The 25,188-nt window shown below is 58.0% G+C and overlaps 8 protein-coding genes across 8 annotated transcripts; 4 read left to right on the top strand and 4 right to left on the bottom strand.

Moving 5' to 3' along the window:
* Positions 1 to 80: 80 nt before the first annotated feature.
* On the top strand, positions 81 to 1,987 carry C8Q71DRAFT_271483 (mitochondrial carrier). Its single transcript, XM_047917428.1, has 9 exons — positions 81 to 394; positions 450 to 486; positions 548 to 736; positions 799 to 885; positions 937 to 968; positions 1,021 to 1,306; positions 1,381 to 1,412; positions 1,474 to 1,604; positions 1,664 to 1,987. The coding sequence occupies exons 1-9, from the start codon at positions 334 to 336 to the stop codon at positions 1,736 to 1,738; spliced, it is 930 nt and encodes a 309-aa protein (XP_047775334.1). The 5' UTR covers positions 81 to 333; the 3' UTR covers positions 1,739 to 1,987.
* A 2,046-nt stretch (positions 1,988 to 4,033) lies between these two features.
* Positions 4,034 to 4,392, top strand: C8Q71DRAFT_714207 (uncharacterized protein; the record flags this gene model as incomplete). Its single annotated transcript, XM_047920953.1, has 2 exons — positions 4,034 to 4,148; positions 4,217 to 4,392. The coding sequence occupies 2 exons, from the start codon at positions 4,034 to 4,036 to the stop codon at positions 4,390 to 4,392; spliced, it is 291 nt and encodes a 96-aa protein (XP_047775335.1).
* Positions 4,393 to 5,423: 1,031 nt separating this feature from the next.
* On the top strand, positions 5,424 to 5,919 carry C8Q71DRAFT_798740 (uncharacterized protein; the record flags this gene model as incomplete). The annotated part of the gene is made up of 2 exons (XM_047925835.1): positions 5,424 to 5,621; positions 5,695 to 5,919. 2 exons carry the CDS (start codon positions 5,424 to 5,426, stop codon positions 5,917 to 5,919), a joined length of 423 nt encoding a protein of 140 aa, XP_047775336.1.
* A 422-nt stretch (positions 5,920 to 6,341) lies between these two features.
* C8Q71DRAFT_778463 (uncharacterized protein) lies at positions 6,342 to 7,200 on the bottom strand. Its single transcript, XM_047924774.1, has 2 exons — positions 6,806 to 7,200; positions 6,342 to 6,736 (listed from the first exon to the last, which is right to left on the bottom strand). Exons 1-2 carry the CDS (start codon positions 7,137 to 7,139, stop codon positions 6,357 to 6,359), a joined length of 714 nt encoding a protein of 237 aa, XP_047775337.1. The 5' UTR covers positions 7,140 to 7,200; the 3' UTR covers positions 6,342 to 6,356.
* A 2,163-nt stretch (positions 7,201 to 9,363) lies between these two features.
* Positions 9,364 to 11,926, top strand: C8Q71DRAFT_815562 (uncharacterized protein). Its single transcript, XM_047926103.1, has 3 exons — positions 9,364 to 9,555; positions 9,616 to 11,060; positions 11,115 to 11,926. Exons 2-3 carry the CDS (start codon positions 9,632 to 9,634, stop codon positions 11,840 to 11,842), a joined length of 2,157 nt encoding a protein of 718 aa, XP_047775338.1. The 5' UTR covers positions 9,364 to 9,555; positions 9,616 to 9,631; the 3' UTR covers positions 11,843 to 11,926.
* A 39-nt stretch (positions 11,927 to 11,965) lies between these two features.
* Positions 11,966 to 15,044, bottom strand: C8Q71DRAFT_271796 (sphingomyelin phosphodiesterase). The gene is made up of 15 exons (XM_047917429.1): positions 14,683 to 15,044; positions 14,359 to 14,625; positions 14,051 to 14,277; positions 13,915 to 13,991; positions 13,853 to 13,859; positions 13,703 to 13,796; positions 13,565 to 13,647; positions 13,471 to 13,509; positions 13,383 to 13,412; positions 13,035 to 13,327; positions 12,898 to 12,972; positions 12,812 to 12,844; positions 12,512 to 12,759; positions 12,325 to 12,462; positions 11,966 to 12,264 (listed from the first exon to the last, which is right to left on the bottom strand). The coding sequence occupies exons 1-15, from the start codon at positions 14,878 to 14,880 to the stop codon at positions 12,202 to 12,204; spliced, it is 1,872 nt and encodes a 623-aa protein (XP_047775339.1). The 5' UTR covers positions 14,881 to 15,044; the 3' UTR covers positions 11,966 to 12,201.
* Positions 15,045 to 15,482: 438 nt separating this feature from the next.
* On the bottom strand, positions 15,483 to 17,661 carry C8Q71DRAFT_880365 (FAM72 protein-domain-containing protein; the record flags this gene model as incomplete). Its single annotated transcript, XM_047928472.1, has 3 exons — positions 15,483 to 16,863; positions 16,981 to 17,066; positions 17,548 to 17,661. The coding sequence occupies 3 exons, from the start codon at positions 17,659 to 17,661 to the stop codon at positions 15,957 to 15,959; spliced, it is 1,107 nt and encodes a 368-aa protein (XP_047775340.1). The 3' UTR covers positions 15,483 to 15,956.
* Positions 17,662 to 19,970: 2,309 nt separating this feature from the next.
* On the bottom strand, positions 19,971 to 21,504 carry C8Q71DRAFT_880377 (Inosine/uridine-preferring nucleoside hydrolase domain-containing protein). Its single transcript, XM_047928473.1, has 4 exons — positions 21,307 to 21,504; positions 21,090 to 21,252; positions 20,586 to 21,026; positions 19,971 to 20,523 (listed from the first exon to the last, which is right to left on the bottom strand). Exons 1-4 carry the CDS (start codon positions 21,490 to 21,492, stop codon positions 20,282 to 20,284), a joined length of 1,032 nt encoding a protein of 343 aa, XP_047775341.1. The 5' UTR covers positions 21,493 to 21,504; the 3' UTR covers positions 19,971 to 20,281.
* Between the last annotated feature and the right edge of the window lie 3,684 nt (positions 21,505 to 25,188).

Below are 25,188 nucleotides of genomic sequence, written 5' to 3' on the forward strand. Positions count from 1 at the left end.
CGTTCTTTTGCATGAGGTGGGAGGGTGGCGAGATGAGCGTCGGGAGAGGATGGCGGGTTGAATGACATTGGCGGGCCGACAGTGGACACGCGGCTGGGGAACGCGGCAAGTGGGGTCGCGTGACCGCGTCACTTGACCCTTGCCGCCCAAACGCGGCCTCGAATCTCGATGAAGGTCGCGCACAACGTCGACGGCAGTCCTTCGATGCCGTAGGGGCACAGATCGATATGAGAAGTACTCACTCTTGCTTTACTGCTACCAGGTCCATTCCGACTGCTCGTGGTAGCATTGGTACGGAGATACGGCCGCTACTCCGCGCCGTTCAGGGGAAACATGACCAACAACAGAGAGAACTCGCAGTATGCCCTCAAGTTCGCAGGAGCGGCTCTCAGCAGTGAGTGTATAGGGTTTCGAGTGTCTAGCCGTTGACATATAGAGGCATGCTCCAGATATGGCTGCGTCAGCGGCTACTAATCCGTTAGATATGTAAGTCTCATTGCAGATGGCCATGGCTCACGCAAGTGAACACGACCAATTCGATCTCTAGCGTGAAGGTCAGACAGCAATTGCGCACACAATTGCCTGGAGCTCGCTCCAATGCTTTCTGGACCGTAGGCGTCGAGATGGCACGCACGGAAGGCGTATTGAGCCTCATGAAGGGCTTCTCGGCGAGTATGCTCCGGGAACTCGCATATTCCGGTATGCGGCTGGGTTCATACGAGTACTTCAAGGATGTGTGCGTTTATTGAGTTACTGTTGCGTGAAGCAAGACGCTGATGGGGTGTCACATACTACTAGGCTGTATGACCAGTCACGGGGCGCGCTGAGCAGGGAGGGAATTGGGTTGAAGGTGGCTGCGGCTACAATCGCGTCTGCGATCGGGTCGTGCGTGTCTTGTTACCAATGAGCATGTTATGCATACTGAGTGCGTCATAGAGCCGTTGCGAATCCGACAGACTTAGTCAAAGGTTGGCCCACTACTACTCTCCCCATGGTTGCACATCTGATACCTGATTTTAGTGCGCATGCAGGCCTACTATCCTGACGGAGGCCCATACAAGAACATGCGGCACGCGTTTGCGACGATATGGAAGGAGGGCGCAGCACCGACCACTGCATCAGGCCCTAGCTCTATGTTGGGCGGTCTCCGCGCGCTCTACCGCGGGGTGAATCCGACCACCGTGCGCGGGATCGTGCTGTCGGTGTCGCAGATATGCTCGTACGATCAAGTGAAGCAGGTATTGAAGCGTCGGAATCTGATGCAGGAGGGAGTGGGCCTGCACTTTGTGGCGAGCATGGTTGCTGGGTGAGTTTTAGATAAATTGCAGCCTGAGAGAACAGCGAGAGCAGGTCGCTGACATATTGACCTGGACTTGGTAGGCTTGTCTGCTCGATCACCTCTAATCCCGTAGGTGGGTAGCACTGTACTTTGCTCCGGAGAAGTCGAGACTCACATACGCGCTTATCGTCTAGATGTCGTGAAGGTACGACTCATGAACGACAGCGAACGCGAGTTCCGCGGCGTGTCCGACTGCGTGCGGAGCATCATGACCCGGGAAGGACCCCTTGCGTTCTACAAGGGCTTCGGTATGTGTTGGGCACGCGTGAGTCAGGATCCCTTACGTAGATGTAACCAATTTTCACTGATGGCACTTGAGCGTAGCTGGGACTACACACGGTTCTGACCTTTGTTGTTTTTGAGCGATTGCGGTTCTTGTTCGGGGTCGGGGCGTTGTAATGGGATAGTATTGTATGCATGTGATACTACACCATCGCCCGGACCGCCTTTGTACTTCTGAATGGCTTCTGAACACCTTCTCGACGGACCATGCGATTGAATACAAGGCATTGCACTGAAATTGTAGTGGAGTAAAGTGGTCGCTCCCAGCAGACAACAACTATGAGTAGGCGCCCTCCCAATTCCCACGCGCACGACGCGCGCGGCGCTGTCTTCTCACGTGACCGTGACTACGCGTGGCTCATTGTTCACCGTTTCGGAAGTACAAGCAGATTGCTTCTTGCATCGCATCCACCACTAGCAACGTCGACTGTCCATTGTCTCTGGCTGTGTCTATCTGCCTATACCCATATAATTTGCCGATAGTCAGCAGATCAGCCTCCGTAACTCGTCTCTGCTCTCTCCAACCCGTTGTTCATCTATTCTGTGCTATAATCTTGGGCTAATTTATAGGTATACGTGAAATCCGCGCGATCGTCCCTCGTTCCTGGAAGTGATATGAGTAGTGATTCGTCGTAAGTGTTTGAGTCATATATAAGCGGAGGAAGCGTGCGACATAGCAGCTGTGTGCTCGCCATGGCCTCTGCTGCTATTTCGTTCAGTTTACTTGAAGTTGATCACGAAACTGACATATCTGGTCTCATACAGAAGAGAGAATTCACCTGTGAGTTTATTGAGCGCGCTCACCTTCTGTGCACCAGGATTGATCGTCTTCTCCACCAGAGACGGTACCGTCGTCCTGCGTCCCCACGTTCGGACGATGAGTTGTTCAACGCTGCTAAATCACTCTCGTCCTTCCGTGCAACACCGCGCACCGTTCAGCAGCAGCATTATGCATCTGATTACCCGCAACATTCTCACCGACCTTCAAGCTCCTACCAGAGTGCAGGTCCACCGTCCACGTCTTACCAGCAAGCCGGATCGGCATCTACGTATCAAAGCGCTGGGTCGTCTTCCATGCCCTATTCGAGGTCTGGGCCGGGATCTGGGGCGTATCCGAGTACTACTGCACGGACATCTGAGTCCTACCCAACCACACATCCATCGTCTACCTCAACGTCTCAGCCTGCCGCACCACCTTCATCTTCACGCCCGCCGGCCAGCTTCAGTTACAACACTCCTACCACCGTTCCTTATTCTTCCTCGCGCCCAACGCAAACAGTCCCGCAACCATCTCAGTCGACTGGCTATGATGTACCACAACCGGAGAAAAGTTCGAAGAAGAAGAGCTCGGGTTCGAAAGGAAAGGAAAAGGAAAAGGATAAGCACAAATCAAGCTCGAGCTCGTCCAAGAAGCACAAGGACCGAGATCCGTCACGGGCGCAGAACCCGTATACCGCCGCTACGAGCCAGGCTCCTGGTCCACCCCCATCGTCGCATTATCCGATGCCTCAGCCTCCCATACCTGGAACCCAGACCGCATTTCGGGTGCACAGCTATGTAAACGACCCGCGGGCGGGTCCATCACCGACGCCTTCGTCGAGGGGCCCGTACTCGTCCGACTTCCGGGCGACACCTCCAGTACATCCGGATAATTCTGCAAGCGCCTCGTCGCACCGTACGTCGACGCATGGACCCCCCGTGCCTATGTATGGTGGTCCAGCTGTGACATCCCCGGGTTCAGGCATGAGCTACCAGGACGAAGAGAGACGCTCGTACTATCGACACGATTACGAGAAACAGCGGGACTCTGCACCCGCGAACCGTCGCCAGACCACCAGCAGCGGTAGCAGCGCACGTCATGACTCTCCTGCATATGCGCATCCTTCCAGTCATCACACGTCTGCTCCGCCTCCGAGTGCGGCTGCATATACGTATCCCGAGCCCAGCGTCCACCATTCCAGTAACAGCCACGACTATGTGCCCCCTCCACCCTACCGCGCACCGAGTCCTGTGCCAGAATATGCACACTATGAACCTCCTAGCTTCCAAATGGAACACTATAGGGCGCACTCACCCGGCCCACCGGCGAGCAACAGACATAGTTCTCCTGATCGTCACCACCGCTCTCGATCCCACAGACACGAGCAGGAGTCTTACTCTCATCGTGACACCCGCCCTCCGTCGTATCGTCACTCCAGTCCCCCACCCCGTTCAGCCGAAGTATATGTGCCGCGTCCTGAGTCAGGTTATGCTGCGGCACCACCACCTCCACCCTCGGCACCAAAGCCCGTACATGTCAGTTCCCTCGAGCTCGGTGGGGTACCCACAAGCACGCGCGTTTTGCGGACTCTGACCTTACTCGTCGAGGACCAGCGTCGCAGCGTTGCTGGACCGAACGGGGAACCTGTGAGCATGCTCGCAGAAGTGCGGGTGCCCCTCAAACAGGCAGACAATCCGGAGGATGGGTACTGGGCGAATGCACAGGAGGTCTCGGATGAGCTGCAGGCGGGGCCATCAAGGATTGACGGTGAGTGCAAGTCTTGCACGAGAGTCGCCATCATTGAAATGCTGACGGCTTCTGATCCCACTGTACAGGCCGCGCGAAGGTGTACGCCATGCGAGGTCGATTTCGCCAATACTTCCTGCGCATCACTCCAGAGAACGGTCTAGAGTGCGATTCTGCGAATTTGAAGTCATCGCTTGAACGAGTCCTCGAACTGTTCGTTGAAGACGTCAGTATTCATTCTGCTCACGTTGTTTTTGTCTACTGAACAGTGGAAACTAGTTGCCACCAGTAACGACTGCTCCACCGGCACCAAGTCAAGCTCAAGGCCAAAGCCAAGCATATCCTTATGCGTCTCCGCGCTACGAACGTAGGCCCTTGACGCCTGTGGCGGACTCTGCGCCTGCGCCTCCACCTCCTCCAGCGCGGATGGTCACGCCGCCACGACTGCCACCACCTGTCCCCGCTCATCAATATTATTCCACGGTGGGGGAGCAAACGCCAACTTCAGCACCTCGATATCACTACGAGAGCGATCCGCCTCCACGAAAGCCGAAGAAAAGGCATCGGTCACCGCGCTCCTCGATCGTTAGCTATGCACCGCCGCCATCAGAAGTGTCGGCCGCAGCCGCAATACCCTACGAGCGTCAGCAGCGACGGTATGAGTCGCCACCGTCTGGATATGAGTCGGGCGCACACATGTCTTCCGTCGCACCAACCTCGCCGCCGTCGTCGAGGTATTCCCCAGTGTCCTACTCGAAGTCGCCCCCACCGCCCGCCTCTGCTCCCACCGTCCATGTCATCCCGCCTTCGCGGAGAATGTCGCCCTCGCCTACCCCTCGATCTCAATATCGCGCTAGCGAATTCCAGGGCTATCATAGCGACACAACCCCGTTGCCAGGACCTTCGTCTCCCAAGAAAGCTAGACATAGACGTGAGGAGGGCGGATCCTCTGGTGCGACTGAATACCGCAGACGAACGCCTCCCATGCAGACTGCAGTCCCTAGTATATCATATACTCACCCGCCGGTTCCTATGCCATCTGCAAGTTCATCATATCGTCCTCCATCGGCAACTGTGCGACCTCCAAGTGCATCATATCCACCACCGGCGCGCACTCCCATATTTACCCCGCCTCCCGCTCAATCTCCCGTGGCCACCGCATCCGGCGCATCCGGCCTAGCGTTGCCAACCCCATCTCAGGCCACTGAGAATCCGACTACGAAGCAGACTTCAGCAAGCAATGCACCTGGCGCACCCTCCCAAGAGCCGACAATCGAGTACAGCGAGGAGGTCAACATGGCCGTGGGCATGTACCTACGTGGACTTTTCACAAAGGACACAGGATGGGACGCTTTCGTGAAGGGGCGCAACAGCCGTCTGAAGATGTCGCAACAGCTTGACCAGTATCGCTACGTGACGGGCAAGTTCGACGAGTATGTGGGAATGAAGACGTCTGCAGACGTGGCGGGCGCAGCAGGTGTGACCATCAATAAGGTGCGTGTATACAGATAGGTCCTGTATCGGGTGGCTCTCACAGTGGAAGCTAACCATTGACGTTCATTTACAGACCCAAGTCATGAAGGCGTTCAACCTGCCTGTGTCGTGGGCGGAGGAGGGCCTCGAGGCGCTCGCGCTGACCGGGATGTACGGGCCCGGCGGATCACGATCCGAAGACGCGAAGGTTGTCGCGATGCTCGACGAGGTGCCGCCGACAACGACGGGCATTCAGCTGAAGAAGTTCCTCTCGCTGTTGAGGGAGATACACAGTCGCTGGACGATTGAGCATCCTTAGACTGGCCGGAAACATGAGGCGGTCGCTATGCACTGTGAATTCAGTGCGTTGTTATATCGGATGCCGAAATGATCTCATGGATTAGAACGAGGCAAGATTATGTATAGGGTATGGACGATGAGAATGACGAGGGTTGTAATCGGTCCCGTTGATCCCAAGCCCACAGTAGAAATGCATTCACCAACATTGTCATTCTACCCAAGCACGTTACATGGTATCAAGAGCGTTCGGATGGGAGCCGCAGGACCGTCCAGCGTGCTCTAGTCGTAGAAAGCGAGCATCCTGAGCTCAATGGACTCTCTGAGCGGGGCATCCTTCGGCGTCGTGGGATCCTGGAAAGCAGTGTGCGGCGTCAAGATGGCAGTGTCGTTCTCCGACTTGGAGTCGTAGCTGCGCGGCTCTTTAGCCTTCAGTCCACGCCTTACAATTCGAAATTCTCACCACTTGATCAGGACATATTCCTCCGGCGTCATGCCCCGGAGATACTTCCACTTGTGGTTCGGGTTGAAGAGCACGCCGTTCGTCTCGCCCGTCATGTTCTCGTAGATGAGGTCGGTCGGAACGAGGTCGGTCTTCGGGTCGACGCTGCGGTAGTCGCACAGCGCGAGCGGCCAGTCGTACGCCGGACGCCCGATGGGGCGCCAGAGGTTGATGATCTGGAAACGGCCTCCGAGGAGCGCGGGCACCTCCTCGGCGGGGAGGTGTCGCTGCACACGCGCGGTGGCCGACGCGGCAGTCTGGTCGACGTGCACGTTCGGCACGGGCTGACGCCTCTCGGGGGAGTCGTCGAACTCGCCCGGGCGACGGCGACGGATGGCTAAGTAGCATGGCGGGCGTCAGCGCTGCTCATCCCGAATAGAGGGGAGGGGGTTTCGCTGGCACTCACTGTGGTCGAAGGGCACAACGCGGCTGGCGCCGGTGATCTTCTTCAGGAGCTCGATGCTCTCTGGGTAGTACTCGGCCTTGATGTCGTCGTCGCTCGTGAACGCCTTGTGAGCGGATGGGCTGCGGCCGTAGTGGTAGCCGGCGGTGTCGAGCGTCACCGAGTCCTCCTTGCCGCGTAGGTTCTCGATCTGCACGATGTGCTCCTCGGGCACCCAATTGATGCGCCGCTCGCCGGTGACGGGGTCGTTGTTGACGTGAGTGTAGGGCTTCGACCCATCCTTGGGAGGAGAGAAGTAGAGGAGGTGGGCGTCGACAAACTGCGGTTCGGCGGACATGGGGGAGTATCTGCGAAAGGCGCTAAGAGTCAAGGATGGGGCTTTGAGAGACAGTAGAGTGCTGCGAGTGCTTGAGTTCAGCAGCGTGCTTGCGCAGCGTATATATACTGCCATACTCGCCTCCGATGCTCTGAACCGGATATGATTACATTTATGACGTGCTTCTAGATGGTGGCTGACAAACCTTATGCACTCGCTCACTAAGGTCCTCGTCGCGCTGACAGACGGTCTAGTCATGAGAAAGGAAGTAGTAGCGGCGACATACGTTCTCCGGGAAGTACATACGACCGCAGAACGTATCAGATCAGCGCTGTGGCCTCGCCTTGTCTACAGTTTAGGACTGAGGGTTTCCATCATGGCGGCTACATGTCTTCGAGGTGTCCCGTGTATGACACAGCAGCGCTTCCAGTCTTGCGGCTCACCTGCACCACCTGTTATTCTATGCAGAAGGTTTGAACGCTAGAGTGGGGATTGAGCAGCAGTGTTTCGGGTAATGCATTCCACAAGAGCCCAGATACCGCCCCAGGGAAGCAGTGTACGCATACGAGGGATCCTTCAGCCCTATAGATGACAGCATACGTACATAGTGGACAGCAGGTTCAGTCATCCGTCGGTACATTATGTAATGCGTTATGTATCGGCACGCGACCTCGTGACCGCGTCCACACCTCGCGTCGCGTCGCGTTGCCGTGGTGCCACGGTGGTGGCCAGCTTCCTCACAAGCGCGTACATAGATTTCCGTAGTATTTTTCTACTCTAGACAACGGTCGTTGAATAATTTCAGACTGCAAGCATTTCTTACTTCCCCGCGACAGTCTCCCTGTAGTACACTGTAATAAGTACCGGACCAGTCGCAGGATGTCTGCTGAACTGAGCACACTGTATGCCACACGAACTGCTTCACACGTTGCAACCAGAATCGTTGTGTTGATATCGTAGTTTGGTTTTATGTTCGTGCAGTGCAGTGAAAGCACTGCACAGTTGAATGCAACGCGCCCCGCTGGATGTATGCACCTCTCGCCCGACGCATTAGATCACGGGACAACCTGTCAAACTGGCTGTATGCGACCTGGGAGAGACCAGGCCTTCCAAAAAATCCTCATCCAGAAGTCATCCAGCAAGATCTACCGCAAAATATGGCGTGCGGAAACCCTGCAGCTAGTGAGTCGACACACCGGACGTAGTCGATTGAAGATCGCTCGTACTTACCGGTACTCTAGCCGGTCGTCGATGCCGCTTCAGATTCAGATGACTCTTGTGATATGTCAGTGCTTCAACATCATGTAAAGGATGTTCGTCGCCTTTTCGAAGAAGCGATAGACCATTCCAGACAGCTCGAACAACTTGAATCCAGACAGCTCGAACAACTTGAATCCAGACAGCTCGAACAACTTGAATGTCTGCATGCCAGCTTGGCAGAGGCACGGGGGGAAATCAGCGAACGTGTACGTCGCAGTGCCTAATAACTCCATCTGTATCTCGACGGGAAACGCGCAGGACGAGACAATCAAGAAATTGCAGGAGAAGCTGAAAACATGCGAGCAGGAATTGGTGGCGGAACGGGCGCAGATGCAGACCTACAAAGCTAGAGTACACGAACTCACAGCCGGGATATGTTCGGAGTGTGACACTACAGCCGAAAACGTATGTGTGCTTCTTATCTCAACTCAAGGCAACGACGATATTGATGCGCCGATGGACTGCGATATAGTGAAGCTCGACATAGACAGGTCGCAGTTCAGTCGGCTCTTGCACCGCAGGCGCCGCCATTCTGCTCTCCGCCGAGTCCCCGTGTACGTGTAAGATACAAGCAGCAGTGTACGAAGCAGTATTGTGTAGGTCCCGCAAGTACAAGACCTTCGCGGGGACCGCTAGTGGTGATCCTTAAGCATGCATGACAAACCAGTGAGGGCGAGCATTTCTGGATCAATCGAGTGTGCTGTCTAGACAAGTACTGGTAAGTATGTATGCGAGATATTGATGATGCTTCGTCCTGCACGTGTGCCTTGAGGACTGCCTCCAAAGCTCGTCTCTGGAGAGGCGATGAAGTACGTCGTGGACTCTCGAGAGTAGACGTTCAGCAGAGAGAAACCCCGCTTTCATAATTTGAAGATTGGATTCTTGCCCCGGTATTGCCGGAGTGCTGAGCGCCGAGATCTCAGATCTCAGATCGAGGTGCCCCGGTGCCACTGGCAGCTAGTGGCACCAGAACAGTGGACAATGCAAGCCACAGACGCGCCATGTTGCTTGGATTCGACACACAGCCCGCCCTTGTCACATTCCTCCTATATAAACATGCGTCTCTACGGCTCAACTTACCTGTATCTATCAACGAACCATTCTCCAGCCAAACGTCCGCCTTAAGGCGTGGCGGGTAGTATCAACCTTTAGGTTTTTGGGCGAGAACAAAGCAAAGGTGGGCGCGGAACTATCAGCTTTCTTGGGCATGCAGCTGACGTACTATCCGGCTCTGTAGCCACCGGGGTATCGCGATGCCAGCCGTCAAGAACGCCACTGACACCCCAGTCCGAGTAGAAAAGGAGTACGTTGCTCCTCATAGAGCGGAGACAGTATGGACGACGTGCGCAAACCAGGTCAGACGTGGCCTTCCTGTGATCGACTTTGTACAGTCGGTATGGGCATTCACGCCTGACATGATACCCCGCCCACAAACCGGACGGCCATACAAGCTCCGGTACGATCTCCTCCGCGCGTTTGCCTACGAGGAAGAGCGCAAGTCCTTCACAGCACTTGCGCACTTGATGGAAGATATTCTTGCCCAGCTCTCAAAGGAGAACAATGGCTACCTGCGCAGGACGCACGCGAAGGTCGTCAATGCACGCGCCACTCGGGATCGGTCGATGGAGGGTGACGGTGGCACTAGGCCGGACTTGACGTGGACGATGTCTTCACCAGAATCCATGCGCGCCTGGAGGGAAGTCTGGGAGAACTGTCTAGCGTTCGTGGAGGTCAAGAAGACGGGCATTAACCTCCGGAGAATAGACTCAGACATTGTGGTTGACCTCTCGTCTTTGTCCCTCGCCTCAGGTTCGACGCCGGAGCCAGACACACCTGTGGTCAACGAAACGAAGAAGCGCAAGAGGACAGATGACTCCGCACCGGTCGAAGACGAGGGGCCGCACAAGCGGCGGCGCGGCCTGCACGTCACATTCGCAGTGGCTCACAACGCGAGTCGTCTGCATGATGACGAGTTCCACGCCGCTCTGTACATCACGGAGATGATGTCGCGTCACGTCCGCTCGTTCTCCTCTGGCTTCTCCATCCTCAAGTCAACCGTCACGCTGTGGTACGGCGACCGGATGGGACTTGTGGCCTCCGAACCATTCGACCTCCTCAAGGAGCCGGACAAGTTCCTCCTAGTCGTCGCCGCGCTCGGGTCTGCTGGCATGCACGAGTTCGGCTTTCCGCCTTTCTTCGAGGGGACGAAGGTGATGTTTCCGTCTGGCACGGCTCGGGGACTTGACGGCTCGCTGCTGAACGAAGACCTCGCGTTCGAAGTCCAGACAGACCTGCCAACGTACAAAAGGTACGAAGCCGTAGGGAAGGGTACTATGGTCATCCCGGTCCGGGCGACGGGAAACGCAGAGAGCAAGTTCGGCAGTGGCGTCCTCGTCGCCAAGCGGGCGTGGTCGCTGAGGTCCTCGCCGAGCGAGGCGCGAGCTATTAAGACCGTTATCACAGCGTTGCGAACGCACGCACCACGCTACCTCAAGTACGTTGCGGACCTCAAGTGCTATGTCGAACAGACCGCCACCGAACACAATCTTCCGAGAGTGTTGATGCTGGGACTCATGGAGAAGGAGCGATGCTACCGTCTCATGGTCTCGAGACGGTACGAGCCACTGCAGAAGTTGAAAAGCGCGGCTGAGTTTGAAAAGGTGTTCGTAGACACGGTCCGCGGTGAGTGAGCTACAAACCCTACCTTTGTGCCACACGGCTGATCCGCGCATACAGCCCACCGGTGGGTGGCGGAAGTGGCGAACTACTTGCACGGCGACATCAGCCGCAACAACCTCATGTTCCACCGGCAAGGCGAGGAGGTCATCGGCATCCTGTGCGACTGGGACGCCGCGCACGCCCGGGACCGCGTCGACGAAGCCGTGTACGACCTCGACCCGCCCGAGGACGTGCTCAAGTCGGGCGTGAGCTGGTGGGTGTACGACTGCAAAGGCAAGCGGTACACGGGCACGCCCGCGTTCATGGACATCGAGCGGCAGACGGGCACGGCGCCCCACCGGTACGAGCACGACCTGGAGTCGTTCTTCTGGGTGCTCCTCGACTTCCTCAAGCACTTCGATCCCGAGGACGCGGTGTTCCACGACGACCCACTCACCGGGTCGTGGGACCACGAGGACCGTGCAGTGTGGAAGGTGCAGTTCCTGCTCGACAGCACGGCCTCCTTGCGGGTCAGGACACACGTGCACGACGATTTCCTATCGGTCTTTGACGAGTGGGTGCCGAAGTTGCGCACCATCTTCCTCTCTGCTTTCCGGGCGAGGACGGACCACCCGAGCGAGACGCTGCTCAGGCAGCTCCTCGAGGACGCGACGCATGCAGGAGATGACCAGGCACAACTCGATCTGAGCACGAAGCTCGAGTGCAGGATTAAGAAGAGGAAGGAAATATTGTCGTACAAGACATTCATGCACGCCCTGAAAGCGCCACTTGATGTCCCCGAGTAGTCGGTGACATACTTACTAGCGATTCGGCTTGATGCCGTTGTTCCCCATTTTTATCAGTATCTATACAATCGGCGCAGAAGTCGTATACCCTCCATGAAACCTTGAGCTCCACATGGTTCATGCAGTACCAGCTGTCCGACGACCTTGGGCGCCGGATGAAGTCTTCACTCAGACAAGAAAGCAAGGGATACATTCACAGTGCATAGATACATTCCTGTCAAGCGAACGATAGTTGTGCAACGTCCCTGGCCAAAACTCTAGAGGCCTCCAATCCAGCTCCAGCAGATTACAGTCCATGATGATACATGTCGAGAGATTCTGACGTACATTTGTCGATACTTACACGCCATCGTGGAAGTCTAGAGACGCATTACGGTCTGGTCCGCATGCTCAGGGAGTGCGGAGGAATCGTCGAACACGAACTGCGTCAGCAAGGGTCAGCTACAAGGCCACGAGAACGCCATGTACGATTAATCACGCACGTCCTGTTCAGCGGCTTTCGCAGCCATCCTGCGCAGGATCCCGCCAATACCCGAGCCTTCGCAGGACCCCAACTCCGGCGCAAAGCTCGAGTGGCCATGGCCGTCCGGGATGCGGAAGACGGGGCCCGATTGCTGAGCCTTTCAAACGCGTCAGCCTCCACGGCAACCGAGCTCGACGGTCACCTACACAAACATCCGCGCGCAACGTGCGCATCTCGCATAGCGTCCCGTTCTTGCACGCGCCCTCGCACGGCCGCCTCACGAACTCCCGCCCGCGGTGCTTGTGCGCGATGTACGTCTGGAACGCCGTGTCGTTCTTGTAGAAGACCTCGGTCAGGTTGTGCCAGAACGCCGGGCTGAGCGAGGCGTTCGGCGGCAGCGCGGGCACGAGGGGCGCGTAGTCCCGGCGGGCGCTGTACAGGAGCTGCCACGTCGCTGTGTTGGGTTAGGGTCAGGGTAGTGTCCGCGCTGCATACGGAGGACTCACGGTTGAGCTGGTAGTTCGGGTCTGAGATGTTAGCTGCGGATGGGATGAGTGTCAAGGTCAAGGCGAACGCGACGGCGGACGCGCACTGTAGTAGCTTCGCACGTCCATGAGCTCGTACGTGTCCGGGTCGATGTCATACATCTTGAACGCCGGGTTCCCACCTGCAACACCCGCGTCAGCCCCCAACACCCCTCAACACTGAAGGTTAGACCCAACCACTCACTCATCGGCGTCATCGCCGGCCCGATCATCGCTACGCTCACCGCGTTCTCCGCCGTGCGCGCGCTGTAGTTCGCGTACCCGATCGCGAACTCGTCCGCGTGCGTGTGCCCGTAGAACTGGCCGGCGATCGTGTGCTTGTAGCGCTGGACGACCTGGTCGAAGTACGCGGACTGGTCGCGCACGACGTCGCCGCGCCCGGGCGGCATGTGCGCGACGATCCACGCGCGCTGGCCGGCGTCCTCCGCGGCCTCGAGCTGTTCCACGAGGAAGGAGAGGATGCCGTTCGGGTCGGGTCTGCGGGCCCTGTGAGCTCGTTTGTCGCGATGGAGGATGAGCGATGGAGACGCACTGGTGCTCGTCGCTGTCGTACAGCCAGAAGCTAGGAACGGGGGATGAATCTGATGCTGGACGCCGAGATGCAACGGTAAAGAACTCACTTCTGCTTGTACCAGTACTGCGTGTTGACCGAGATAACTCTGTAGATTGTGCTCAGTACATTTGTCCCACCAGGCATGTGATATGTGTATTCACCGAAGGTCCATGCCGGGCGCCATCACGGCATAGCTCCCTGAATGATGTTGTATTTGCGCTGTCGCGTTCTCACCTATCCATTGCTGCAAAGCTTAAGAGTGAGCTGGGCCTCGACGGACGGACATACTCGACACGCACACCCCAGCCTTGCATTTGCGCGTTGAACACGAAGTCGGCGGTGATATCATGCTCTGTCGTATCTCGCGGGAAACTGTTTGTTGGTGCGGACTCGCTAAAGCACGCCAGTGAGGACTAGGCGAACATACCACGAGTCGAAGAGCAACGTACTGATTACCTGTAGCACGTGGAGAGCGTCAACATGATAATGATACTTGTGAATGCAGACGGACCTAGGGCAGGGAACAGAGGTGCACTCAGCTTCTGCGCAAACTGATCCGTGAATTCGAGCATATTCCTCGGTACGTTCCTGTCAACCCAGATACTCAGTCTCGTTCTCAGCCAAGACTGGGACGGAGATTCACGTACTCTTCGTCTACGTCCCACACGGCATGGTCGATCACGTCCCCGGTGAAGATCGAGAATCGCGCGCCCGCACCGAGCCTCTCCGCCGCCTCGAGCATGGAGTCTGCGAGCAGGCCCGGGGCGTCGCACGTCCGCATGCCGAGGGGTAGGGCAGGCGACTGGACGTGTTTGGGCCGCTCGCCAAAGTCCCGGCAGCAGATGGGCTTGGTGCACTTCGCCTCCGAGTTGAGCTATGGGCAAACGGTGAGGTCTTGCTCGTCGTTCCCATCCGCTTGACTACCCCCCCCCCCCAGACGAGCACAGGTACTCACCGTGTACTCCCTATCGATGTGCACGTCACTGAAGTGCATGGCCTTCACCGGCTCGCGTCCACGACTCTTCCACACCCTCTGCACGTCCGGTATCGGCTTGGGGAAGGGCACCAGCCAGGGCGTGACGGGCGGGAGATCGCACATGCCAAAGACGGCATCGCAGAACTTGGTCGCGGTGTCGCCGAAGAGGGAGAAGTGGCGGAGGTCGTGCGCGAGGATGGGGCCCTGCGTGCGGATCGCGCCCTCGCACACGTCGGCGTCTTCGATCTGCCCGAGCGCCGGGTCAGTCTCAGTCTGCGCGCGGAGACGGAGACGGGGACGCACCTTGAGGTCGATGCATGCTTGGGTGATGGTCTGCACGAAGCGTTCGTCGCCGAGGGCGGCGAGGGCCTTGAAGGTGGGCAGCGACGAGTGGCATGTCGCGCAATCTACGACGCCGGTGAGCGCGCGCTCGACCACGTCGACAAGCCCGGCAGCGGCGAGCGTCGGGAGCAGCAACGCTGTTCGCAGGGCGGCGCGCATCGTCGGGGTCGGGCAGGCTCTGCAGAGAAGGTCGCCGTGCGTCCTGCGGTCGTCAGGGAGGCTGGCGAGTCGCTGATAGCGCGAGGTCGGAGTGCGGGTGGTGTAGCCGCTGCTAGGGCGTCCGCGGTCGGTGGCAGCTGTCTCCTGGCGATGGTGTTGCACTGCCCGTCAGGCAGGCCGCAGCGGGTGTGGGATAACAGGGCGGCCGGGGAGCCCATGCCTCGGTAGTCGATGTACAGTAAGCTCCCCGGGTCAAGGGTGAGCAGAGAATAGATACCAACAAGATTCCGTACCGGGGCGATGCACGCACGTTCTCACCATGTACATGCCTACGCACAGTCAATGTTCCGTAGGCTCTCGCGAAGGTCTGATCGCGGTCTGCCACTGCCCGTAACGCTCTGCTGTATGTGCCGGTCCAAATTCCGTTGAGCATACAAGAGTGCCCATGAATCAGATTGCAGAGTCTGAGTAAGTAGTGCATGGTGCATGAGATGCAGGCGGTCAAGCAGACGCCCGTCGTAAGTACTCGACGAAACCGGTCTATAATCGGATAATAGTCGGGCTCTATGCACAGTGAAGGCAAGATCGCGGGCAACGTCAACCAGAAAGTGCATCGTTCTGAGCACTGCTTTGTCGCGCGACAGATAGATACATAACACAGTGAGGAGGCAAGCTACAAGGTGACAGACAAGTCATGTACAAGAATGCGAGGACCGTGAGTCGGCCATGGTGAATAGTACAAATGAGTTACAGCTTCCTTCTATCAAACAAGACACAACAGCAATTGCTCCGAACTTTGGGGTATGCCTGCGGGGTGCGGGGTGCGGGGTGCGGGGTGCGGGGTGTGTGGTGCAAGGAGCGGGTACGAGACCTAGCCAGAGTCCAAGAGACAGCGTCAACGTCAAGGCCAGGTCCACGAATAATAATCGTTAAACAGTAACGAGCGGCCGTCGTCGTGGCATTGTAGCGATCGAGAGAGCGTCAGGAGCGAAGAGAGGGAGGGTATCGGTATCGGTATCGTCTTCCGAGTCGTGTTTCGTTTCATCATGCAGGTCCTTTCCACGTCCGCGTCCGCGTCAGCGCCCAGCGAGGACGACGCTCTTCACGGGCACGCTAACCGAGCCCCGCCTCGCCTGCCCCTTCGCACCCGCAGCCCGGGCGTCCTTCCCCTCCGCGCCGCCTTCCTCCTCCGGCCTGCGCCGGGGCCTCGCCCGATGGTCCTCCACGACCGCAGGTATCTCCCCGCTCCGCACGAGGTGGTGCCAGTACAGCACGTCGCCCGCCCTCAAGCGTTGCGCGTCCGGCCCGGGGCGCGACACGTCCGGCGAGGGCGGCACGCGCGTCGGCGGCGGCGGCGGCGGCTGCGGGGACGCCTCCTCGCGTGTCCGAGCCCGGCCCGCCGGTGCGCGGACCTGGCGCAGGTCCAAGAGCGGCGCGCGCTGAGCGGCGTCGAGGGGGAGGTCGACCACGAGCGGCGGCGGGAAGCGCGCGGGGGAGAGCGTCGGGCGGGCGCCGCGCGGGGCGGCGGGCGACGGCGGGGCGGACGTGTCCGACACGGAGACGAGCGACGGCATCGAGTCCGTCGACTCCGTGCGCTCGCGCTCTGAATCCCTCGCCTCCGCGCTCGGGCTGAGACTGAGGCTCGGCCGCGCGTGCCGCGCGACGGTCTCGCGGTGCCGCCGCAGGTCCGCTAGGAGGTCGCGTTCCGGGCAGGGCGCGGGCGCGGGCGGCGCGCGGTACGGGTGCACGCCGCGCTCGCCGGGGACGTGCCCGCGCTCGCCCGCGGCGACCTCGCTCGCGTAGAACACGAAGCGGTGCCCGTTCGTCGCGCGCTGGCTCGCGCTGATGCTCGAGGTGCACCGCGCGCACGGCGTGACGATCGTGTACCCGACGCCCGCGCCGCACGTTGTGCAGTGCAGCGACTGAGTAAGGCAGTCGCACGTCCGCGGGACGGCATTCGGCGGGAGAGCGTAGGACGGCGAGCTTGAGCTGGGCGAGACTGGGGGGAGAGGCGAGGAGGAGGAGGAAGACGAGAGAGACGGTGGGGACGCGAAGATCGGCGAGGTGGGCGACGGGGATGTGGGCGATGGAGAGGGCGACGGGGAGGGTGCCGTATAGGCAGCGCAGTTGACCGGGAGAGCGTCGGTCGAGTAGAGTGGTACGTTGGGACGGAGGAGCAGAACAGCCTTGAAAGGTTTGTCATTAGTCTCCTTGATTCGGTAGTACAGATGGAGATGCGGATGTGTATCGGACGTGGACGTGGACGATCCGAGCTCAACGTCACTGCGCCTAATCCCGAAAAGGCTAGCATGGCATTGTGCGCAATGTACATTACATCGCCCGCGCTGTACACGGCGTAAGGTACAAATAGCGTAACAGACAGGCGCGTCGGGCGACTTCGACTTTGAGCTACTCGACCTGGATCGTGGTGCGGCAATCTGCAATGAGGCAGCACCCGCCTCGTGTCCGTAGTTGTAGGCCGGAGCATGATTCTCCCGCATGCCTCGGTCAATTATGACGTGCTGACGTCCACAGGGATCTACACTGGCACGGTACTCGAGGAGTTGTTGTCCAGGATGGCGAGCGCGGGTCTACCGAAAGGGTACTCGACCAAATAGACGCGATAGCGGGTGATCGCTGGCACATCGGGAGAGACGGTACACTCACCTTCATCCCTCGGTTCGTCAGGAACGTCCCGCACGACTTGCAGTCGAGAATCCAGACCTTGTGGACGGGGGCCGGGGGCGCAGTGGCTGGTGGCGGTGGCGGAAAGTACTGCATGCGGGCGGTGTACCAGGGTGGCGGCGGGTGGGACGACTGCATGCGAGACGTGTCGAGTGCAGACCTGGAGGGTGGGAAGGCGTGGACGAGCTGGTGGGGAAGGATGGGCTCGTGAGGGGAAGGCGGGGCAGGTGATGCCGACGGGGGAAGCCTCTGCCCTGGGCGGTTCGGAACGACACCCGGAGGATGCATTGGCAGCGGGCGGGCCTGCTCAAGCGCTGCCGCCGTGTTCAGTGCGGCTGCGATGTCCGCCGTGCTGGACGACACGCGGGAGGCGCGGTACGTCGCCCAGAAGTCCTCCTCGTTGAAGTTGGCGTGGACGGTGGGGAGACGGAGGACACGCTCAGACCGCGACTGCTCGGAGACTGGCGGCGGGGAGCGTGTGGGGGCGTCGAAGTGGACCATGTGAGGGATGACTGCGACGGGCACGCTGGCTGCTGGCGGGAAAGCGGCGGGCGTGCGCGGTCGCCGCGACCGGCGGTGTTATGGGAGGAGGCGAGGGCTGGGAGGGAGATGCCCGACTGGCACAGGCTGGGCATAAGAACGCGGATGGCTTTCCTGGCGATCATCTTCCAAACCCGGCAGGCGCTGCCATCTCCTCCCGTCTTATCTAATCCATCGCCAGATCTCAGGCGCCCCGCATTCGAGTCCGCTGAGTTGCCGGCCGCCGGCATCCCCACCGGTGGCGTGCCATTTCCCCGGACGTGTCTGCGCCACAACGCCCGCTGCCACACCTCACACAACTCGGAAGCAATGTGTTCTTCATTGCGCTGAAGACAGATCTTCCGAGCACTGCGGTCTCTGTGGAGCCACGACGAAACCTCCCTCGAGCCGAGTAAGTATGCAGCAACCGCATACAGCGGACGCACTGTCACGGTCAGCCTTATTTGACAGCTAACTTACAGAGCGCGGTCACTGTCAGGCATGATGATAAATGTCCTCGTTGATCACCTGCTCATACAAGTCTCTAGCTATGCGGGCATTTCAGAACAGCCCCGGGTATCCAGGAAACACTCTCGCGGGCATACGTGAGTATCTTCTCGCACAAATGGAGCAGTCTCGAGTACAACGCACCTCGCCGAAGCCTCTACATACTCCCAGCTCCCCGGTAAACTCGATGCTGAGATGTCATCGCTAACGAGGTGATGCGCTTATACTCCGCGCAGAGCGTAAGCATGCCCGTCAGAAGCCTTGCGTTCTCACTCTGCTTCGGGGCGCCTTCCGTATGGCTGGTCAATATTTCAATACCAGTGGTCCTCGATCATTATAATCACCGGGAGCACCGCACATCGCTGTTCGCATCGCCCGGCGTCCCACTGTAGGCCTTTCTCGTGAGGCGGCCGCTTGTTCTTGGAACGGACTTGCCTCAACCCTGTCCTTATAGCTCCCGCTTGTTGTCCGTCGAGCCTGAGAACAAGTCCCGGCGCGCAACTGCGACGTCGACGGCGTCACGGTGTGCGCGGTCTCCGTTCAGGAAGGCCGCTTATGCAGGTGCATAGCCAGGCTCCTTGTTCGCTCATACTCAAGGACCGCGACCATGGCAACGATAGTCTTCGGACCTACATAATGACAACGACACACTCGAACAGGAGGAGGGCGTCCGGCCCGCTGAACTCGTATGTCCTGTCGTAACGTTTGCTGACTCATTCACGCAGCACGCCCCTTGTACGTACGCAGCCCACAGGCATATACCCGGGGTGAAATCCCGCCGGCGACGAGTATCATTCGCGGTATGTAACACTGAGCGTACCTCGACAGGTGCGTCATGTCGCTGTGATGCCAGTGAATGCAGCGTCAGGAAGCGGACCCCTCGAGCACCGGCCAGAAGACATGTCGCGCACGCATCTCTACAAAGTACAAAAGCCATGCCCCGATTGGCCAGGCAAATGCAAAGACACGTCCAGATCCATACCCGAAAGACCCCGACGGCGTGGTCTCGCGGGCTCCTCGAAGTCAACACCCAGTCCAAGTCAACGGAGAAGCACCCCCACAAGCACGCAAACGTGTCTGATGCACCACGCTACGAGCCTATCATCTCAGTACCACCGTGTGTTGACACATGCATGTTCCCAGCCCACTCAGTCATTCAAGTTCGGCCTGTGGTCCCGCCGGATACGCTGTGGGTAGCAAACGCCGATCCATCATGTCGTCCCCAACGAGAAACACTGACTATAAGGTTGGACCACCCGTCAATGGTTCCTAGCCTGTGGCCTGAGCGCTGAGCCCGAGGCGCGGGAAGTCGAAGGTCGCCGTTCCACATAGGTGGCATGGTATGATTGCTTCTAGCAAGGGGAGCTGTTGTATTGTTTGTCTGGAACAGGTTGTCTCATGTCGTTGTGTTCAGCGGTTCCGCTGGTTTGCGCGAGGCCCTAGGCCATCCCTGGGCCACCTCCAACAATGGGTGCATACGGGACTGTGGAGTCTTCAACTCGGTCAACTCGGTATTCGTTGTTCTTCACGTTTCTTACCCGTAGCTGCCGAAGACAACCGTTCACTACTCGATCGCATTACTATTCGTCTCATTTCGTCAAATACAGACGTTTGATCCTTGATTACCATGTGTGCAGAACACCGTCCCGGACTGCACGTCCTGCCAAGACCGACGGGCCACCGCACACTCTCACACGAACTGCGGGACGCCGGCCACACACTGCTTCGGGTTGCTGAGCGTCCCCATGAGCTTATCCCAGAAGACCGTCGTGTTCAGGCCAGTCACGTAGTTCACCTTCCGCGCGTGGCTCGGCGCGAAGTCGGAGCCCCAGAGATATGTGCCACCGTAGAAGGGGCTGTCATACGCGGTTGAGACGTCCATGTAGACTTCCTCGGAGCTCGCGACGACGTCCGGGTAAGCCATGATCATCGCTGGGACCTGGGCTGAGTACTGTACAAGAGCCATGCGAACTTGGAGGAGCATCCACACTCACCGGCGGTCTCGTCCCACAGCGGGTAGCCCGTGTAGTACACCTCCAGGAGGTCAGAGTACAAGTTCGGCGACTGTAGCGTTGTTTGCGTGATGTTCTCCGCGGTCAGGTACTGCGTGTTCGCGATGTTGCCCGCGATGGTGATGCTCTGCCAGTCCGCGGTGAGGGCGATGTGCGCGGCCTCGGGGTCGACGATGAAGTTGATGTCGGCGCCGAGGTCCTGGCCGAGCGCGCTCTGCACCTGCATGAGGTTCAGGTCGACGTAGCCGCCCATGATGACGAGCTCCTTCGCGGTCGACGCGAAGGTGCCGTTCATCCGGATCGCGGCGGCGACGTTCGTGAGCGAGCCCGCGGCGTAGATGGAGACTTGCCCTGGGTACTTGAAGACTTGCTCGATCATGAACTCGGGTGCGGATTGGGAGATGTAGGTCGTGTTGGGGTAGCCTGTTGGTAAACCGAGAGTTAAAGAGAGTTTTTGGGGCAATCAGAGGTGTGCACGATACTGACCTTCGATGAAGGCCCCCTTGGAGATGCGATATGGGTTGCCCCCGGTTGGATCATTCCCCTCAGCTTCGTACGTGAGGTTCTCAGGTGTGAAGACGCCATCCCAATCAAGCGTCCCCCACAGGGTCGTCCACATGTCGAAGCGTTGCTCTGTCATCATAAACGGCTACCCCGATATTCAATCTCAAAGTCCATAGTTGAAGGTGGGCTTAGCGCTTACATAGGGCTGGCCGAGAGCGACAGGAATACACGAAAGGTTCCCATGTTCAAGCGTCGCGAGTGCGTGCAGCGTACATTGCAGAGCCCACGAGTCCGCAGTGTTGCCCGTGAGCCCCAGGACGGTCATGTTCGCGTTCAGCGCGATCAGGAACGGGATAAAGCCCGTGCTGCTCCAGTCGTTATCCATGATCCTAAAGCGAAGCCAGTCAAGTCCTGAATCGGTATGGAAGAGATGTTACACACGTGTAGCGCACCTCGTCCTCCCATGGTGCGTCCTGGGGAGGGAAGTCCTCAATGACTTGCCGTTTCGCGAGCGCATTATCTCTCCGATTAGTTCTAGGAGCTCGCGGGGAGGCTTCGCGCCGGCCCGCCAGGGCCACAGAACTGAAGGCCAAGGCACCGAGCGCATACCTGAGGAGCCGCATCTTGACGTCGAAAGCTGTGGTTGTACGCCTACAAGCCCAAGGCTATCTCCGAGAATGCCGCGAACGACTGCACGCCGTATACATACGTACAGACGATGTTCCCTCGGTCGCTGGTGTTATATCATAGTCTATAGGAGGATCATATCGTCCGAGATAACGGTGCGCATGGGAGTATGGTCACGGCCGGCAGACGGCTTCCGGATAAGGGCGTCCGTATGCTTCGATTCTGGCATCCTGCGCGAGATAAGTAGTAGACTGTACTACTACTGTAGTAGAGCTGACAGCCTGTTGGTCAATCCTGGTACGTTATTCGGCAACGCAGCGTCGCAGACAGACACATTGCGGCAATGTGCTGTGTCTTCGAGGATGTATCCCAGGTGGCGCAGACTGCTGTGCCGGGATAGCGAAAACATCGGAGAGCAGCTCAGTGCGTACAACTAGCACTGGAGCGATTCAGTACCGTGTCACATGCAAGCTATGATCTGAGGCCTGTACATACCTGCCCGAGGCCTGACAAGCGCGATCCGCGGTGAATCGACGATGAGCTTCGTGGATAGTTACGGCGACGATCTGGATGGTCTGAGAATTGTCACGGCCTGCGCGATTCCTGGGGCTCATTTTAAGCTCGGCCTCTGCAATCTGCGTGCGCCGTGCCGTGCTTGGTCCTAGACAAATTCAACAAGCAATAAAAACATGAAGCCCAGTAGGTATAGATACTTTGAATCGCTTACTGACATGACGGAGGAGACATGCAGTACTGGTAGCCAGCAATATTTTCGAGTTGCACGTTCAATTTTAGCCCGGGGAGGAACCGGCGGCAGGGTCCCCGGATCAATGATGAGAGTAGATCCGGATCTGCGGCTTCGAGCCTCAGCGCTCAGCTTGGGCGCTCCCGTAGCCTTCGAAAATCACAGCCACCGACGACCGTTGCTCGCCACCATCGCAGTAACTGCATAACTCGCCTTTGTTCACCTCCTCGCCTTTGCGCAAAATAGCTTTGACGAGTATTCTCGATGTTGTACTCGATATACACTCTGACGGTGACCAGACTCGAAACTATCGCGACAATCCAGGTCAACATGAATATCCTTGGAATATCCCGACATTCCGGACTTAACACACCCTGGTTCGAGTTGACGCTAGGCTATGGACACGCACCTCTGGTGAAGTTGAATCAGCGTGAGTACGCTCTCAGCTTTCGTTTCATCAAGGCAGTTGAAAGACAAGAATCTCTTGGTCATAACGCAGTGGCGGTCTTGTGCGTGCTCGGTGGTGCAGTCGGAAGACTCGGAGGTCTGAGAAACTGAAACCTCGAGACACGGTACCCGATGAAGGGCACGCATGGGTTTCTTGCGAACCGTATGATGCGCTGATGTCTCTGAGCCGTTGTCGCAGCTTGATTAGAGCTGGTGATTATTGGCGCTCTGCATGTTTGGCTCCGACGCCCCCGAACGTGGACAGGGTCAGACTCAGAGGTTCTGGGAGCGTAAACATACACCGACCACGACCTCAAAAGCACTTTCCTCTGTTCTGAAACAGATGGGTGATGCATACGCAAACTTTCGGGCTCACCGGGGCACAAGAATGATGCCTGCGAAGGCACTCTCCCCCCCTCCCGACCGTGGTTGAGCACGAACTTCGTACGGGACTTCAACGTGTCATGCGCCATCAGCTATGACTTGATTCCATACGCGTGCTCGTGTACTGCTCAGATACGCGACTGGTGGCGCGGCGTCCTCCGGTCTGGGCGATGCGCCCGTCAACCACACCTGAGCGATTGCCGCAGTTGCGCTCCTCGTTGATCAACGATTGTGTGTCTATTTTGACACAGTATCCGCGGTGCTCTGCCTACGTTCGTGCTTCCGCTGGTCATCTTTAGCTTCTGGTGCTTACACGTTATTTGTAGATACCAACAACCCTTGACACCTGGCCGCTTGTCAACTTCGGCGTGCCGCGATACTCAGTAATGACGCCCTCCTAGCTTCGGAGATTTCAAAACTCACACCTGGCCGCCTGAAGTCATACGACGGAGCCAATAGGCCCGAATGGTGACTCGGTCAGTCCCGCTTAGATCACAAACGGCACTTCTGCTACCCGAACTCACAGCGTTGCGTAGTGGGGGCCACTGCACCAGGCACCTGGCGCTGGGAAACTTGCTTCGTTACACTGATACGTATGAGGGCAATTGGACGCTGAGAACCCCGCGGAAACGTTACTCGACAGGGTTGCTCCGGATTGGCAACAGTCAGGAGCGAGGACCTAGGATACGAAACAAGCAAGACGACCGAGTACGATGCTATTCGCACTCTAACTTCCGCGGAACCGCCTACATCCCGTGGATGAAGACACTGGGGTGAGCTCATCGGCCCTAAAGCGACGCAGACCGTCATTTCCGTCTACATGGATCGAGGGACCATCGATCCCGCATGCACCTCCTCGGTCTATGGACATGCTAGTCCAGTTTCAGTACGTCCTCCGAGCCACACTTGGCTTTCCCCCCAGAGATAATGTACGTCACCATCATCCTTTCTTTCACGAGATGTTGAGCCCTTGATTCAGGTTCCTCGCACCTCGGAGCGATATCCGTATCCGCGGGTGTTGGTCCTCTTGTAGACCTTTTGTTTCTTCACTCGTACCGAGTTGTTGAAATCACGGCATGAATCTTGCATTCATTCTTCATCTCGCTACAGAGAACCACAATGGGTTGCTCTGGCCGCGGAAGTCAAGCGGTGCGACCCATAGATTCGAACCAGTACGTCCATTGGACTGAGTTATACCGCAGTTCCGCGGTGGGCTCTAGCCGTAAACTCCACTCCAGAGTTACTCATGGATGGCGGGACTTTTGCTTATGGACATCATATAACTCTCTCCATGAGAGAAAGCAGTGCGCCGGCACAGCATGTACCTAATATGTCAGCCGGAACCTAGTTCACATGGGGAACTGACAATCTCTTCTCTCGTTTAGGTGGACTATCCGCGGCTGCAAATATGTGCGCAGTTCCTAGGCCTATGCGATGACCTTTCGCTGCGTACCTCGAAAGTGATCGGACTTGTCGGTCAGGCGTCACTGGTTGGTCCTCCTCCTGCCGGCGTTCTTGATTGCCTATCCGATAACAGTTATTGCAAATGAAGATGTGGGCCGCGTCGATGGATGTGGTCTTCTGCGGTCCTAGAAGATCGCCATAGGCCGCCCACACTGCACAGGGTGTCGCAGATGATGTGCGTTGGATCCGGCGGGATAGGCGCTTACCCACCGGCCACCGGATCAAAGTGCTACGATCCCAATCTATGTTCGCCGACGTCTGTGCCAGACTGTGGCACTCCGGAAATACCCTGCTTATTGTATGCGACTTCTCGACTTCAGTTCGGTATCATCAAGGCATCCGGCTTCTGTCAATACCAGGACAACATCCCACGCCACTAGGAGCATCTCAAGCGACGCCGTCGGTCTGTTCCCT

This window comes from Rhodofomes roseus, assembly GCF_022264815.1.
Source record: "Rhodofomes roseus strain CIRM-BRFM 1785 chromosome Unknown C8Q71scaffold_22, whole genome shotgun sequence".
Taxonomy (NCBI): domain Eukaryota; kingdom Fungi; phylum Basidiomycota; class Agaricomycetes; order Polyporales; family Fomitopsidaceae; genus Rhodofomes; species Rhodofomes roseus.

What these genes read in the sequence shown, in the direction of transcription:
- C8Q71DRAFT_271483 (XM_047917428.1), top strand. Translation starts at nt 334, where the DNA reads ATGACCAACAACAGAGAGAACTCGCAGTATGCCCTCAAGTTCGCAGGA. An exon ending in ATCGCGTCTGCGATCGGGTC is followed by an intron (nt 886 to 936) that starts GTGCGTGTCTTG and finishes AGTGCGTCATAG; the next exon opens with AGCCGTTGCGAATCCGACAG. An exon ending in TCCGACAGACTTAGTCAAAG is followed by an intron (nt 969 to 1,020) that starts GTTGGCCCACTA and finishes ACCTGATTTTAG; the next exon opens with TGCGCATGCAGGCCTACTAT.
- C8Q71DRAFT_271796 (XM_047917429.1), bottom strand. Translation starts at nt 14,880, where the DNA reads ATGCGCGCCGCCCTGCGAACAGCGTTGCTGCTCCCGACGCTCGCCGCT. An exon ending in CAGTACTGGTACAAGCAGAA is followed by an intron (nt 13,413 to 13,470) that starts GTGAGTTCTTTA and finishes CCCCGTTCCTAG; the next exon opens with CTTCTGGCTGTACGACAGCG. An exon ending in CGAAAGCCGCTGAACAGGAC is followed by an intron (nt 12,265 to 12,324) that starts GTGCGTGATTAA and finishes TTGCTGACGCAG; the next exon opens with TTCGTGTTCGACGATTCCTC.
- C8Q71DRAFT_880377 (XM_047928473.1), bottom strand. Translation starts at nt 21,492, where the DNA reads ATGGATAACGACTGGAGCAGCACGGGCTTTATCCCGTTCCTGATCGCG. An exon ending in CAAGGGGGCCTTCATCGAAG is followed by an intron (nt 21,027 to 21,089) that starts GTCAGTATCGTG and finishes GTTTACCAACAG; the next exon opens with GCTACCCCAACACGACCTAC. An exon ending in GCTGTGGGACGAGACCGCCG is followed by an intron (nt 20,524 to 20,585) that starts GTGAGTGTGGAT and finishes CCCAGGTCCCAG; the next exon opens with CGATGATCATGGCTTACCCG.
- C8Q71DRAFT_778463 (XM_047924774.1), bottom strand. Translation starts at nt 7,139, where the DNA reads ATGTCCGCCGAACCGCAGTTTGTCGACGCCCACCTCCTCTACTTCTCT. An exon ending in CGTTGTGCCCTTCGACCACA is followed by an intron (nt 6,737 to 6,805) that starts GTGAGTGCCAGC and finishes CATGCTACTTAG; the next exon opens with CCATCCGTCGCCGTCGCCCG.
- C8Q71DRAFT_815562 (XM_047926103.1), top strand. Translation starts at nt 9,632, where the DNA reads ATGCCAGCCGTCAAGAACGCCACTGACACCCCAGTCCGAGTAGAAAAG. An exon ending in GTTCGTAGACACGGTCCGCG is followed by an intron (nt 11,061 to 11,114) that starts GTGAGTGAGCTA and finishes CCGCGCATACAG; the next exon opens with CCCACCGGTGGGTGGCGGAA.